The sequence below is a fragment of the Euprymna scolopes genome, chromosome 21 (genome assembly GCF_053919585.1).
Source record: "Euprymna scolopes isolate OS-2025 chromosome 21, ASM5391958v1, whole genome shotgun sequence".
In the NCBI taxonomy this organism is placed as follows: Eukaryota; Metazoa; Mollusca; class Cephalopoda; order Sepiida; family Sepiolidae; genus Euprymna; species Euprymna scolopes.
In genome coordinates, this window is record NC_136502.1 from 43,964,312 (window position 1) to 43,981,582 (window position 17,271).

Sequence of the window (17,271 nt, forward strand, 5' to 3'; positions counted from 1 at the left end):
AACGTTACCAATTTCACGTGGCTCTACATGTTTGTCCAAACACACTTTTGACAAACAAATCCCCAATACTAACGATTACTACGATACTATCCCATTGATTACTGTACACGCAATAACACTTATCCCTGAGTGGCCTCCAGGCCTTGATAAGTGGTGACTTCCATGTAAAAAAAAAAAAAAATACCTGTAGTCGAAACTTGGTGACCACCTTTATAAAGAGATAACAGCCTGAAGGGGCACATGAAAATAAGTCAGCTAGTGTTTAAAACTTTCAAAACCTTTGTTTTTTCTTTCACATTTAAATTTCTGATTTTTGAGTATCATTTTCTATCAGAGAATTCTTCTTTCTAGTTTTCTTTTTTTTTAAGCACCTTACATCAACTGGCTTTATGACTTGTCTGACGCAATTTCTATTAAAAAAAAAATGGAGTTCTATTCAATTTAAAGTTTTTTTAATATTTGGTAAGTCATCAGGCTTTTATGATATCATATGCAGTGTCATGCTTAGTGCATTCCTTTCAGCTGCCTGTAAAATTGGTGTGCTGAAAATATAGTTAGTCCAGAAATTCTAAAATGTTATTTAGTTCTACCAAGTTTTATGTTTACTGATAATATCTGTATTTTTTTTAAATTCGTTGATGAATTCATATACATTTTCTGTTGACCATTTTTCATCATTTAGCTTTCTTTTTTTCCCCACTATATTAAAAACAAAAGTAAAGAAATATCTGTATGATGTATATACCTGTGATGAAGCGAAAATATCATGTTCCAAAAATCATGTAAATTGATCAAGTATTTTTATTTTTGAATAAGAAAATCAAAATATAAGAGTATCCAAGGAGTGATTGTCTCTCCCACTATTTTGAAAGAAATCTCAAAAAACAAAGAGAGATAACTCAACAATAATTCATACTTACTAGATTTATGTTGTAATGCCTACGAATTCCTATTAATTGCATAAAAATAATTTTCTTTATAAAAATAAAATTACTTTATCAATTTGCGTGATTTTTGACATATGATATTTTGTTTCGTCATGGGAATATAAATCATACAGATTTTTTCTTTATTTTTGTTTTTTAATATAAGGAAAATTTTTTTTTTTTTTTTTCTTATTGCATCATCTTATTTAACAGATCGATGATCAGAATGCAATATTTTCCACTTTATTGGTGGCCATGTTTAAATTTGATTTTATCTTCTATTTTAGCAAGTTCTCTCAGACTTTTCTCTGAAGATTCCTCATGGTAAAATGTTGGCCTTGGTTGGGCCTTCGGGAGGTGGTAAGTAAAATGTTGAATTCAGTTTGGAGACCATCGAAGATATCTCTCTCTCTCTCTCTCTCTCTCTCCTTCATTTAATGTCTTTTTCCCCACAGATCAGACATTTAGTATTTTACAACCTTACCCTTTGGTTCTCATGATTCAGCGTGTCAACTGTCTTGAAACTTCACTATGCCTTCTCCAATCATTAAATTCAAAATCTTCCTTAATCAGCCAATCTTCCTGCGATTCAAGTCATCCATGTTTCTGCAATAATTTATCCTTACATAATTGTACTTATTTGTTTATTCTACATAATAATGCATTGTAATTTGGCTTATAAACATATTTCATACAAAAATTAAAACCATGCTTATATCACAAACAACAAACTCAAATTTGACTTTCACGCCAAGCGTAATCTTCAGAACATGAAAAAATATCACTGCTGTATTCTTTCATTTACCACCATGGCAAAAAAGGAAATCTATATATATCAGTTCTGATGATGGCGTATATCATCAAAATATTAATTTTAAACAAATGAATATTTGCTTATTTTACATAATATTGCATGTAATTTGACTTATAAACGTATTTCATATGTATTTTATTTTAAAATTTAAACAACGCTTATATCACGTAGAATACAAATTTGGCTTATAACTCTCTGGACCATCCTGCCGTGCTTGTTAGAATCTTGTCTTCAACTATCAGGTGATTTCATCTTTTATAAAAGGGATGACAGGTGAATATATATATATATATATATATATATATATATATATATATATATATATATAGGCGTGGCTCAGGCTAAGGAATGAGGTGAAGAGTTTTATGTTTTGGTTTTGATTCTAGCTGATGACACCCAAGTCATATATATATATATATATATATATATATATATATAGTGAGATTGAAACTAATATATATATATATATATTAGTTTCAATCTTACTACTGTATATTAGGTTCAATACAATAATTGATAGAGAATTGTCTCTATTGATTATTATAAATAAATTCGGAATTTGCATGAATTAAAATATCATAAATTATTAAACTTATGTTAAAATCTATTTGTGTGATTTCATAGGTATCACACTTATTACCTTTTGGGGGTTCTTCAGGAGAAGGTAAGTAAAATGAGGAAATTAGTTTAGAGACTGTGTGATATTTTTTACCTCTCTTTCTTACTCTTTCTCAATTTTCTCTCATTCATTCCCTCTTTCTGACTTATTCACTCTCTCTATCTCTCATTTACTCTTTTACTCTCTCTATCTCTCATTTACTTTTTTACTCTCTCTATCTCTCATTTACTCTTTTACTCTCTCTCTCACTCATTTACTCTTTTACTCTCTCTCTCACTCATTTACTCTTTTACTCTCTCTCTCTCACTCATTTACTCTTTTACTCTCTCTCTCACTCATTTACTCTTTTACTCTCTCTCTCACTCATTTACTCTTTTACTCTCTCTCTCACTCATTTACTCTTTTACTCTCTCTCTCTCACTCATTTACTCTTTTACTCTCTCTCTCTCACTCATTTACTCTTTTACTCTCTCTCTCTCACTCATTTACTCTTTTACTCTCTCTCTCTCACTAATTTACTCTTTTACTCTCTCTCTCTCTCACTCATTTACTCTTTTACTCTCTCTCTCATTCATTTACTCTTTTACTCTCTCTCTCACTCATTTACTCTTTTACTCTCTCTCTCACTCATTTACTCTTTTACTCTCTCTCTCTCACTCATTTACTCTTTTACTCTCTCTCTCATTTACTCTTTTACTCTCTCTCTCACTCATTTACTCTTTTACTCTCTCTCTCTCACTCATTTACTCTTTTACTCTCTTTCTCTCACTCATTTACTCTTTTACTCTCTCTCTCACTCATTTACTCTTTTACTCTCTCTCTCTCACTCATTTACTCTTTTACTCTCTCTCTCACTCATTTACTCTTTTACTCTCTCTCTCACTCATTTACTCTTTTACTCTCTCTCTCTCACTCATTTACTCTTTTACTCTCTTTCTCTCACTCATTTACTCTTTTACTCTCTCTCTCACTCATTTACTCTTTTACTCTCTCTCTCACTCATTTACTCTTTTACTCTCTCTCTCTCACTCATTTACTCTTTTACTCTCTTTCTCTCACTCATTTACTCTTTTACTCTCTCTCTCACTCATTTACTCTTTTACTCTCTCTCTCTCACTCATTTACTCTTTTACTCTCTCTCTCACTCATTTACTCTTTTACTCTCTCTCTCACTCATTTACTCTTTTACTCTCTCTCTCTCACTCATTTACTCTTTTACTCTCTTTCTCTCACTCATTTACTCTTTTACTCTCTCTCTCACTCATTTACTCTTTTACTCTCTCTCTCACTCATTTACTCTTTTACTCTCTCTCTCACTCATTTACTCTTTTACTCTCTCTCTCACTCATTTACTCTTTTACTCTCTCTCTCTCACTCATTTACTCTTTTACTCTCTCTCTCTCACTCATTTACTCTTTTACTCTCTCTCTCTCACTCATTTACTCTTTTACTCTCTCTCTCACTCATTTACTCTTTTACTCTCTCTCACTCATTTACTCTTTTACTCTCTCTCTCTCACTCATTTACTCTTTTACTCTCTCTCTCTCACTCATTTACTCTTTTACTTTCTCTCTCACTCATTTACTCTTTTACTTTCTCTCTCACTCATTTACTCTTTTACTCTCTCTCTCACTCATTTACTCTTTTACTCTCTCTCTCACTCATTTACTCTTTTACTCTCTCTCTCACTCATTTACTCTTTTACTCTCTCTCTCTCACTCATTTACTATTTTACTCTCTCTCTCACTCTTTTACTCTCTCTCTCACTCTTTTACTCTCTCTCTCTCACTCTTTTACTCTCTCTCTCACTCATTTACTCTCTCTCTCTCACTCATTTACTCTCTCTCTCTCACTCATTTACTCTCTCTCTCTCACTCATTTACTCTTTTACTCTCTCTCTCTCACTCATTTACTCTTTTACTCTCTCTCTCTCACTCATTTACTCTTTTACTCTCTCTCTCTCACTCATTTACTCTTTTACTCTCTCTCTCTCACTCATTTACTCTTTTACTCTCTCTCTCTCACTCATTTACTCTTTTACTCTCTCTCTCTCACTCATTTACTCTTTTACTCTCTCTCTCTCACTCATTTACTCTTTTACTCTCTCTCTCTCACTCATTTACTCTTTTACTCTCTCTCTCTCACTCATTTACTCTTTTACTCTCTCTCTCACTCATTTACTCTTTTACTCTCTCTCTCACTCATATACTCTTTTACTTTCTCTCTCTCTCTCTCTCTCTCTCTCTCTCTCTAACTGACTTACTCTTTCTTTCTCTTTCTATTTGACATCACTTTTCCCTGCAAAGAATTTTCAACTTTTCTCCATAACTTTCTACACATTTTATTTTTTTTTTTAGGTAAATCAACCGTTGTTAAGCTTTTGGAGCGTTTCTATGATGTCAGTTCCGGTGAAATATTGATCGATGGACACAATTTGCAATCCTTGGATCCGTCATGGTTACGAGGAAAAGCAATTGGATTTATTAACCAGGTATGAAGCTGTGGTACATTTCATCTCTATCTTCGTCTATATATAAATTAAAGTCAGCCTCTTTATCATCTTATATTTGTTCGCCTCCAAACAAGGCATATTGCCACCGAATAAAGGGCTACTGTGATAGGAGCCAGATTTATAGAGAGGCAGCCTGGGAATTAAGTTGAGCAGTAAGATGCTTGTTCACATCACATTTGAATTTCTGCATGCTGGTATGATCTTTTGGGTTTTACTTTTATCAAAAATTTCTTGTATACGAGAAAAATCTATGTCAGTCAAGTACCCTGTAGATTTAAAAAAAAAAAAAAAAAAAAGATTTATTTTATGTCAAAGAATATTTATTATACCAGATAGATTTATTTAATTTAGTCTTGGGATGATTAATCAGTAATTGAAAAAAAAAATCAGAACGTTTGGGGGTATCAGAATCGGGGGGAAAAGTTTGTGCTTATTTTTTGAATGGCCGAAACAATTTTTTTTAATTGGCTTTTTAATTTGATTTTATTTAAAGCAAAATTTTCGCTGCGGGTAGTAATAATAAAATAATAAATATTTATTGATTTAAGTCTAATAGTAAAACTAAAATCTATAAATCATCCCTCACATGTGTGTTTTTACACTTGAGAAATTATCTGTATATTCAACATGTGTTTTTATGGTAATCAGAAATAAATGACAACTCTATTGTTAAATATTTGATGATTTACTAGCGGGACCTGTGGAAATTCCACAGTGGACTCATTCATATGTAATATATTGATGTTGGCATTCTGTAGATGTTCAGTGTAAATGGAGACGCTCTGATATTATTGTAGCTTTTTTGTTAAAAATGCAAAAGTATTTATCTAAGCTAACAGGGACGCCCGGCATAGCCTGGTCGTAAAATATGCTTAAATATATTTTAATTCCTGCAGATTTCGTACATATTATGGAGTTAACATTCTATCGATTTTTATATGTTATAAAGTTGCGATTTCAAAAATAAAAAAATATATATCCATATGACTTGGGTGCATTAGCTTGGATCGAAACCAAAATAAAAACTTATGAAAAAAATATGTATATATATATATATATATATATATATATATATATATATATATATATATATATATATAACTTGAGTTCCTTTAGCCATAATTGAAACCAAAACTTATGAAGAATTCTTGATAAAATTATTTATAAAAAAAAAAAAATAGATTACTGGAGTGCCATTAGTTATAATCAAAACCAAAACTTATAAAGAATTCTTAGTAAAATTATTTATGACAAGAAATGGAAGTACATAACAATTAAACGACCCGGATGTAAGCGTGACACAGAAAATAACACACACGCTATCGTATTAATATATAGATTGTTTCTTATGAGTTTTCATTATTGAGTATGGAGATATGTGGAAGAGGTCGGCAGAGTTGTTAGAACAGAGCAGAGATGGAAAAGGACTAAAAGGAAGGAAGATTTTTGTTTATTGACCAAATAACACATGCTATCCTATTAATATATAGATTTAAGAATTGGAATGAAAAATTTAGTATGAAATTGGTAATTGTTTTTTTTTGTTTTTTTTCTCCCACTTACCCCTAACAAGGCATATCACCACTTGGACATAAGGGGCTATGATTAGGGACCATGCCTTGGTGTTGGTTTACATTACATTTAAACTTCTGCATATCAGTACAGTCAGGAAAGCAGGAAGAGGATTCCAAAGTCTAGCTGTTCGAGGGAAGAAACTATTACAGTAGAAGTCTTTCTGGTATTTAGTGAGCTCTTCTAGCATGATAGAGGGAACCCACCTTCTGTGCAGCAGCCTTTGTAATGTCCTCAGTGTATTTGTTCCAGTTCATACTATCCGTGAATGTTACGCCGAGGATTTTGAAGCAAGAATTCTTAGTTAGGGTGTTATTTCTCATGAATATTGGTGGTTGGAGCGGCTTCTTGTAATTGTTAAAGGAAAGCAGCTTAGTCTTACTAGCAATAAATGTTACCATTTATTTGCAACCCCAACCTCCACTACCGTCTGGAGGTCATTTTCTAAGAATTCTGCTATTGTCTTAGATTTGTGTACATTGTATTGGAATCGTTTCATCACAAATTTAATTATTATAATTCAATACTAGCGAGGGGTACCCGGCGTTGCCCAGGTGTTTGGAGGTGTGTGTGGAAACTCTGGGGGTGGGTGGGGTTAAAAAAAATAAAAAAGTAAGTATGAGGATCGAACCCGAACCCGAACCCTTGAGGCAAAGTTGTAAATTAAAGTGTGAAAAAAAAAAAAAAAGTGCGACGTTAACCATTGCCCCACCGCGACATGTTAACGGAAACACGTTTGAATTTATTTAATTACTTGGATTTAGCAGGTGCCCGTTTTAATGAGTTAATGAGTTAATGAGGTCAAGTTTGACTGCGGGATAGTATTCATTTACTGTGGAACGCTTTTTTTTATTTTTATTTTCCCAAGATGTTATAGGAAAAAGACTAACCCACATGCGGCGAGTGACAAATGTTGAATATTTATCTTCCCGAAATCGAGCAAATTAAATAGACAGGTGAGCTTCGTTGTTAACTGTGAGACATTACGATTTATATGTGATATAAAAAGTTTTAAAAAGTTGTGAAGCGACCGACCGCTTCTCTGAAAAAAACCCTTTTGTAGACATACAGAAAAAGCGAACACACATACAAACACACACACATACATACATACATACACACATACATACATACACACATACATACATACATACACACATACATACATACACACATACATACATACATACATACATACACACATACATACATACACACATACATACATACATACACACATACATACATACATACATACATTTTCGCTTTTATATTTATAGATTTTCTTTTCTTCAGGAACCTGTATTATTTGCTACATCTGTCATGGAAAATATACGTTATGGAAATCCAGATGCCACTGATGATGAGGTAAAGAATTTGGATAAAATTTTTTTTTTTCTGTTTTTCCAATTTCATAAAAATTATTTTCAGTCCTTTCTCTTTCTATATACATGTAACATCACTTTTCCCTAGTCTGTGGATCAAAGGTTTTTTTATTTGATATTTCACAAGTTCATTCTCCAGTCCTCACGATTCAACGGGTCAAATGTCTCCCAATTACCCTCTATACGATCTTGTCCAATCACTTGTTTCCAAGTTTTCCTTGGCCAATCAAACGTCTTGCAATTCAAGACATCATGTTTCTACACGGAGGAGGTGTGTACCAGTGTAATACTCGAACCCCCAAAATCAACAGAGATTAGACCATTCCTGTAATGATCCGGTTCCTGTTGATTTTGTGGTGAGAGTTTAGTTCTGAGCAGTTCTAGGAGGTCACCCTCCCAGGCCTTGCCTTCTCTCTTTGAGAAGGAGTTAATTTATTGCTAATCGCTTGAGGCCCCTTACCCCCGGGGAATCCCAGTGGGCTGCCGAAGCACTATTTGCAGGTCAGAGTGCCCTTTCCTTGGGGGTGCTGACTTCGCAATCCCATTTTCCAACCTTGGTGTCTAAATTCTTGCAGTGGGAGAGAACTAAAAATATTGTCCTTATGCAAGGAATGCACACAGGCTCATGTAACATTGAGCTGACTGTGTAGAACGTGTCAATAAAACTTCAGCTGTTTATGTAACGATCCGTCATTCAGATAATTAGCTGGTGACAAAGATTTGGTCTACCATAGAACTACATTAAGCATTAATACTGGTGGGAAAGTTACTAATAAAATAGCGATTGCGATGACAGACAGATTTAGGGTCAAAATAAAAGTATATGAGAAAAAGAAATCATTTTGATTGAAATAGCAAAGCAGAAGCATTCCTGATACAACAATCAGTGCAAGCCCAGAATTTAACCTATTTTTATTTTAAATTGCAGAAAAAGTCATATTCTAAAAATCGTGTAAATTGATCAAGCATTTTTTTTTTTTTAATTTTATACGAAAATCAAATTTCATGATGAAGCGAAATGGTGTGTTTTGATCCACCATGTTCAATAAAATGAGGAAGACCACTCAATTTGAGCTATTGAGATCAAAATCAGCCTTATAATGGCTGCATTTCACTATTAAAACCACTAAAAATTTTAAAAATTGTAAAAAGTGATTTTCAATATAAAAACAACTACTTAATCAATTTATGCTTTGTGACAGGTATGTACATCAAAGATTTTTCTGTATTTTTAAAAAATTAGATTTAATTCTGAATAAGAACCAAACAATGCTATTGTCTGAAAAGATGTGTTTAGAAATCTGGTCACAAACATTGTTGACAGCATTGACATCAAATGATGTAAACAAATCTTATTTAACAGGTTGATTAATCAGACAAAGAAAAGTAAATTGATTTTCTGATTGACAGATGATAACAATGCCATGTATAAGAACTGTTGGACAGTGGAGATGGATGAGAACTCAAATGTGGAGACAGTATATCTGCAGCATAGGGTGAAGCAGATGCTGATATAGGGAGATGTGTGCAAAAGAGAAAGTAATAAAAATGTACTTGAGAGGGATCGATAAAGATTTGGCCAGAGATAGATTAATTTGGGAGTGAATTTTTTAAAGCTGTCCAATGCATGCCAGCATGTAAAATGAATGTTGTACTATGTGTGTTTGAAGAGGAGGATGGGTTAGGGTTGTTAAGGCATTATTGCTTAACCCTCTGTTGCAAACCACTGAAAGCATTGTTAGCATTTTCATTACGTTTTTTTTTTGTCTTGCAGGTTCTTGATGCAGCTAAACTTGCCAATGCGGACAGTTTCATTCGGGATTTCCCTGATGGATATAACACCATTCTGGGTGAACGAGGGGTAACTGTGTCTGGTGGACAGAAACAAAGAATTGCCATCGCTCGAGCATTGGTAAAAAATCCATCCATTCTCATACTTGATGAAGCAACGAGGTGAGAGGCAAAGATTTCCCTGGTTTCTAAATAGGTTGTTTTTATTTTTGTTTTTATTATCCAGCAAGCTTATTATCATTGAAATTTATAATTATAAACTATTTTTTTATCGTAATTAAAAAATAATCAGTTCTTGTCCAGATTTCCCCTATATTAAAAAACAAAAATAAAGAAAAATCTTTGATATACGTGTTGCGTTCTTACCTCTAATAAGGGATTAGAAGAGATGACGTATATTATATATTTGTTGTATCATAAAGGGGATCGTGTGTGATTGTCTAGTCAGAGTTAATGTCATGTGATTGTCTAGTGGTCCAGTCTATTAAATGATATGTTCATATGCCGTTGTGTGTGTGTGGTACATGTCATGTATTTTTCAACATACCTTCTGCGTCTTGGAGGTTGGTCCATCTGGAATCACTTTGTCTTGGAGGGGAGATCTGGTACCTGTTTTGGATGAATATTCATTCACTCCAACACGATGAATTGGTTTTATAGTTTTTATTTCACTTTCCAGATGTCTCACAGAATGATGGAAAGTGAATCTGGCTTGTGTGGTTCTCTTGGTCTGGTTTCTACACATGTCAGTGTTCCCTCCCCCCCCCCCAGTGAAGGGGAGGAGATAACGGTGAAGCTGTCCGTCCTCTTCTAAGTCTAAAACCAAATCTCTACAATTTAGCTAACCTGATCATGTGACTCACACGCAATCCGATCAGCTGATCTTGACTTCCGGGCAAGATGTCTAACTATAATTTACATACCTCCCTCCCTCTCTCTCTCTTGATCCATTCTCTAACATACGTACCCGTGGTGAAATAAAAATATATGCCAAAAATCATGTAAATTGATCAAATATTTGTATCATTTGGATTCTCCGGATTACTGTTCTCAGCTTAAATGTTGTTTTCACAATATTTTGGTCGATGTAACCTCCGACCTTCTTCAGGTGTATTTTGTCGAACTCTGGAATTTGAACAGAATTTTGAACGGAACCCTTTATTTACTTCACGGGATTAGCATGTTCTTGTTCTGTCAACCATGACTCGATAGAGGTCCTAAGTAATTCGCAATTGTATTTTTCAGTTGCTCACACTGAGAATTGAACCTTCAACCTTTAAGAAAATATCACTTTTAAAATTGATTTTCCAAGTACTCTAACCACTGTGCCACGAGTCCATAAAGTAGGCGCAGATGAAACATGAACAAATTCTGCGGAATCTTTCACATTTTTTTTCTAATGGCTGGAAATACTTGTTGCTTCACCAAGGCTGTCAAGGGTATTTATCATGATGCCATCACTAGATGGGGTGCCTACCATGGCTTATGAGAGGCCCATCTACCTTCAAGAGAAGGATAGACCATGCCAGTTTCTTAACCTGGTATTTTACCTCGCAATACATACAGCGCCGTACCTTTTTAAATGGTCATCCATCTGATACAGGCCATGCTCAATGTTGCTTAACTTCAGTGATCTGACAAGAACTGATGTGTTAACATCATCATAATATAACACAATAGAATAAAACTTCTGAATCATCAGAATATAATAAAATACAATAAAACTTCTGAATCATCAGAATATAATAAAATACAATAGAACTTCCTGAATACAGAATCATTATAATATAAGAAAACAAGATGCCTTGTTTTTTTTTTTGTTTTTTTTTTTTTAAATGCTAAAACTCTAAAGGTGAATCTATTTCATCTTTAGTTTAAAAATTTGCAGAATTTTTTCAACTATAGTAGACTTTTAAAGGATAAAGATGAGATTGGCTGAATTCTAATAAAACCAAAATCAAAAATCTGTTTTCTTTATTTTATATTTTACTTAAAATCAAATAAAATCAAATCTGCAAAATGACAAATGCCGCATCTTCCATTTTTTTTAAAAATCTATTTTCTTGTTTATTCTTTACTGTTTTGTTTGAACAGTGCACTTGACACGGAATCTGAAAAAATTGTTCAAGAAGCTCTCGACAGAGTTTGTAATGGTGAGCATTTTGTTTTTAAATTTATTTTTAAAATTTATTTTTAATCTTTAAGTGCATTCCATATTATTGGCCTACAGGCTTTCTCCCACCCTGCAGTTGTTCATGCATGCATATATATATATATATATATATATATACTAGCAAGGATACCCGGCATTGCCCGGGTTGCGTTTGGACACGTCTGATATACTTAGAATATTGAGCCCGCATTGTCCTGGAATTTTTACTTTCATTTTATTTCTCCTCCCCCTCCTTATTAACCTATGCAACTTTTTTTCTTTTTTTTTTTTAGTATTTTGAAATTTTTGTAGATAATACTATTTTGAAAAGTTCAATTGATAATCAAGATAAATATGTGTCCTTAAATGTGTAAAAACTCAAAATATGTTTAGTTTTCAACGGAACTAAAAGTTGGTTTTTAACTCTTTTGACCATAAAACGATTTTAAAATGTATAAAAATATAAACTGGAAACATTATACAGGACGTTCCAAAAGTCTTGGGTGCATATCAAGTCCTCCTCATATCTTTTTATCAATTATAGCAAGATGAAAGTGGTGCCATTCTAAAATTAAATGCATCGATTTTTTTTTTCATTTTTTTTTTTTTCAAATCCAGTATTTTAATAGTTCTTAAGATATTCAATGTCAAAATGTGCCCAAAACTTTTGGAACACCCTGTATTTGAATTTTTGATATTGTGACCGAATGTGCGCGGCCCCAGATCGCTGACTCCCAACGTCACGTATCGTGGATTTTTCGTTTGACTATTCCTCTTATGACCGGATCGTCATTTTCTTGCTGGCGACTGTCGATGGGAACACTTGGTTTCACAAAAGTCGAAATATAATAAATCGTGGAACAAAGAAAGGAAAGACACAAATGCCAATGTTCACATATAATTGGCGGTTTGGGTTGTGAATGTGTGTGTGTGTGTGTGTCTTCTCCCCGTTCTTTCGATGTTACGTTCATCTCTATTTCTGTTTCACAGTGAACTCTAAAAACTGTCCAACTCATATCCGCCATGAAGGGCATCTAGTTATCAACTAACTGTCCCCTCTACGTTGGTATCTGAGGTCTCCCCCCCACCCTCCACCAAGGCTACCGGAAGCTACCCTGTTTTATCTGTAGGTTTCTATTGTCATTGTAAATTCTAAAAGCTCGATCTAAAAATACTTACAGATCCATTGTTTGCTACTTCCTATCTATTGTTAATTGTAGCATATTTCCTATTTCTTTGTCTATTGCCCCCCCCTCCCCTCTCAGCATTTAGTGACTCAAGTCCACTTCAGGTCCACTTTATAGTATCATAATATGCTATTCTGCAATATGGAAATCTATTAAAATTACTATTTTGGTGCTGTGATAGTTTTTGAACCAAAGTAAATAAAATACTTCTTAAATAGTGAAGAGATTTTTATACGGTGCATAGAATTAAGTTTTTAAAGCAAATGCATTAATTGTAAAATATTTACAATGAAACTTCACATAACTTATTGCATTAATATTTTTTATTTCTTTGAAATAAAAAATAAGTTGATAGCAGAATCTATTTTGCTCTAAATAATTTATATGACTGAAATTTTTGTCGGTTAAATTTAAAATCTAGTTTAGCAGCATTCAATGATTGATATTAGTATGTTGACTGACAGTTTCAGAATAAAGGTTGCATTGTTTTTTCTTTTTTTTTGTTGACTTTTCATGGCAAGTGCTCAGCTGAGCTTCAATCTATGGTCCCTTCCTCGCCAAACTATCACGAAAAACACTCGTCGAGCCCAAACTACTATCAATAATTTTCCACACTCTCTATATGTGCCTAAACCTAAATGTAGATTCCATGAACAAAGCTTCTTTCTTAGAACTGCACGCCTGTGGAACTCTCTTCCGATTGCCTGCTTTCCAGCTGACTACAATCTGATTGTCTTCAAGTCCAACATAAACAAATTCTTGATGAACCGTCCCCCTAAGTAATCCAATTTACAAAATTTCCACTACTTATGTTTACTACATTGAGTAATGTATACCCATTAATCCTCGAGTGGCCTTCGAGCCTTGATAAGTGGTGATCTCTGTGTAAAAAAAAAATAAAGAAAGAAATAACACACACACTTCCATGTTTGTCTTTAAATGTGCCTCCGTTAACAACTGTGAGCTATGTTTTGCTGGATTAAGTTTGAAATGCATTCATAAATTTTTTGTTTATCTTTTAAATAAATAATGCTTATTTCTGTTTTTAAATGGAAGTAAGCATTATTTATGTTGGCTTTCACAAATAATAAAAATATTTAAATAAATAAACTTTAAATAATATTCTTGAGCACAACAATTATAACAATTTTATTACTAAAATCAGTTAATATCAATCAATCTAATTATAAAAATAGATTTTCTTTAATGTAATATGTAAATTAGTTCATTACTTTAGTGTAGGTTTCCCTTGAATAAATAGTGTGTTTGGCCTTTGGGACAAGATCAAAGTGTAGTATCCTCCAAGATACCCACCCCCTCCTTCTTGCAATTTTTGTTTTCACCCCCTCCTCGTAATTTCACTCATCTTGGAGAGAAAGAAATACAAACTAACCCCCATTCCTTACCCACAATTTTCTTTTCTTCATTCATCCCCACTTAAAGACTGACCCACAGAAGCGAGGTTCCTTTTACAAACCTAGTGAAACGGGCAGTCTATCAACTAGACGGGGTTGGGAGGGTCCTACTAATCACCCCCCCCCCCGCCCTCGACACAAATGAATTATTGTACCATTTTTGTTATCTTTTTTTTTTTTTGTTTTTACACGTCAATAGAAAATGTTTTTAAAAATTGGGAGTTAAGTAGGATGTCCCCCAGTATGAAAGGGTGAATGCGGTATTATGGTGAAAGATACTAGCTGGGGGAAACTTTTGATTTTGTTTAGTTCTGGAGTGACAAGTATGACCAACGACCCCCACAATCCCCCCCCTTTTGAGTTTGCCATGTGCCTAAGTTTTTTGTCCATTGTTGATTTTCAGTGTATTTTTAACATGAATAAAGGATCTGATATCTCAAAGTGTAGTATCTGTTCTTCAGATGCTGCACTTCAATTTCTTGTTCTCTTTCGGTGGAGGAGAAATCCTTCACGACTGAGACAATTCTTATTTTTGTTCCTTTTTTCCACGTTAAAAAACGACCCTGGTGTCTAACTCTGTCCCGTGGGGAGACATTGTAAATAGGAATAGTGTTATATATATATATATATATATATAAGAAATTATGCTGAAATAAAAGCGTATAAAAATCTGTTTTCAAGATGAAAATTAATTTGTGAAACAGTGTACCTTTTGTAAATATTAACAAACAAACTGACAGGAATAAAATTATAATAGACAATTTATGAAATAATAAGACCTTATTATAATAGACAATTTATGAAATAATAAGACCTTATTATAATAGACAATTTATGAAATAATAAGACCTTATTATAATAGACAATTTATGAAATAATAAGACCTTATTATAATAGACAATTTATGAAATAATAAGACCTTATTATAATAGACAATTTATGAAATAATAAGACCTTATTATAATAGACAATTTATGAAATAATAAGACCTTATTATAATAGACAATTTATGAAATAATAAGACCTTATTATAATAGACAATTTATGAAATAATAAGACCTTATTATAATAGACAATTTATGAAATAATAAGACCTTATTATAATAGACAATTTATGAAATAATAAGACCTTATTATAATAGACAATTTATGAAATAATAAGACCTTATTATAATAGACAATTTATGAAATAATAAGACCTTATTATAATAGACAATTTATGAAATAATAAGACCTTATTATAATAGACAATTTATGAAATAATAAGACCTTATTATAATAGACAATTTATGAAATAATAAGACCTTATTATAATAGACAATTTATGAAATAATAAGACCTTATTATAATAGACAATTTATGAAATAATAAGACCTTATTATAATAGACAATTTATGAAATGGCAATTAAGCTACACAAAGCATTCTGCATTTTGTCCCCATAGTGAATCCTCAAGCTTATATGCATAGAATTTGTGTTACCAGGCAGTTTTATATATACATGTGGTGTTTAGTTTATCTAGTTAATCAATTAGATTCATTGTTATTCCTGCCCACAGGTTAATGTTTCTATTAACAGGGCTTCTTTCAAACAAAGGATTGGATGAATTTTATTTCCTATTTTTTTTCTTCTGTTTTGCACAGAGGTAGTGCACACTTTTTTTGTGAATGTGTCAAATGAATAAGTGACCTTTTTTTTTTATTTCTATTTTAGCTGTTGGATTAGTTTAATTTTTTTCTAGTTTTTTTATATAACACTTTTATCTTGTTTATTGTTATCATAAAGTAAAGTTCATTCTGCACATACAGTTATTTACTAGTTCACTTATACAGTTTAATAGGTTTTCGGGGTCTTTAATGTTTAGAATTTCAAATTTCTCATTCAAGCATAATCTACACATAATATGTATATGTATGCAGGATTCGCCCAAGCCAATTGTAATAAATACTGGCAGACGATTGCAGAAGAAATGGAACCAGCCACTTCAATGGGCAATTCTACCAGCTTTTAAGATTGTCAGCAAAAGGTCATGGTGGTATCAGTAGAACGCTACTTCACGAAGCCAGTGAGTTTATTGTTCAACTGGCAGATTGCACCAACCGCTAGAAGCAACATCTTGTGAATCTTCTTAATCATTAATTTTTTTTTTTTTTTTTTTTTTTTTACACAGTGATCACCACTTATCAAAGCCTGAAAGCCACTCAGGGATAAGGGTTATTGCAAGTACATTACGTTAGTGTGGAGATTTGATGAAGTGTTTACTTAAGGGGGCGGTTCATTAGGCATCCAATTGTCCTTTGAATATTGTTGCTAACATTCACACTTATGAGTCTGACTGTGATCCTCAACGAAATTTGAGAGGTGATTAAAAAAAAAATATATAGAACAAAAAAGCTGCTGTTGAAGAAGGTCTCTTGGCGGAGATATATAAATGATGCGTGAGTTAATGACCAGGATGCTACCATAAAATTCTCAAGTCTCTGGCATTCCGGGCAGATTCTTCAGGACTGGTTTCCACAGAGGACAAAGTTGCATTGATCAAATCCTCTATTATTTACTCTTTTGCATAATCGTTAACCCTAACCCTAACTCTAACCCTAACAGACCTGAGCTACTAAACCTAATTTGCCCCTGTGCCTGGCCTCCTGAATAAAATTGTGAAAAAAATGTAAACACGTTAGTAATTTTTTGCTGCCAGCATTCAGCCTTCGTGTGCCAGTCCCTCCAACAGGTGGGGTCCTCCTTGATGCACAGGCCCACTTGCATCATCAGAATTATCATCACTTAGCATTACTTAATTCAGAAACAATACTTCTGATCAAATTCGCCTTCAGCTAAATCAGAATTTGTCACTTTATCCAACACTTGTTGCACCGTGAAACTCCTTAGTCTTACTCT

At 33.0% G+C, this 17,271-nt stretch overlaps 1 protein-coding gene across 2 annotated transcripts in view; it reads left to right on the top strand.

Annotated features, from left to right (window-relative positions):
* The window catches only part of LOC145242173 (mitochondrial potassium channel ATP-binding subunit-like), a 90,249-nt gene that overhangs the window by 61,123 nt on the left and 11,855 nt on the right, over positions 1 to 17,271 (top strand). For both annotated transcript variants that reach the window (XM_080105161.1, XM_080105160.1), the window contains exons 12-16: positions 1,214 to 1,286; positions 4,717 to 4,850; positions 7,740 to 7,811; positions 9,603 to 9,781; positions 11,714 to 11,772. In XM_080105161.1, the coding sequence (XP_079961287.1) occupies positions 1,214 to 1,286; positions 4,717 to 4,850; positions 7,740 to 7,811; positions 9,603 to 9,781; positions 11,714 to 11,772 (517 nt within the window). The remainder of the gene's footprint in view (positions 1 to 1,213; positions 1,287 to 4,716; positions 4,851 to 7,739; positions 7,812 to 9,602; positions 9,782 to 11,713; positions 11,773 to 17,271) is intronic.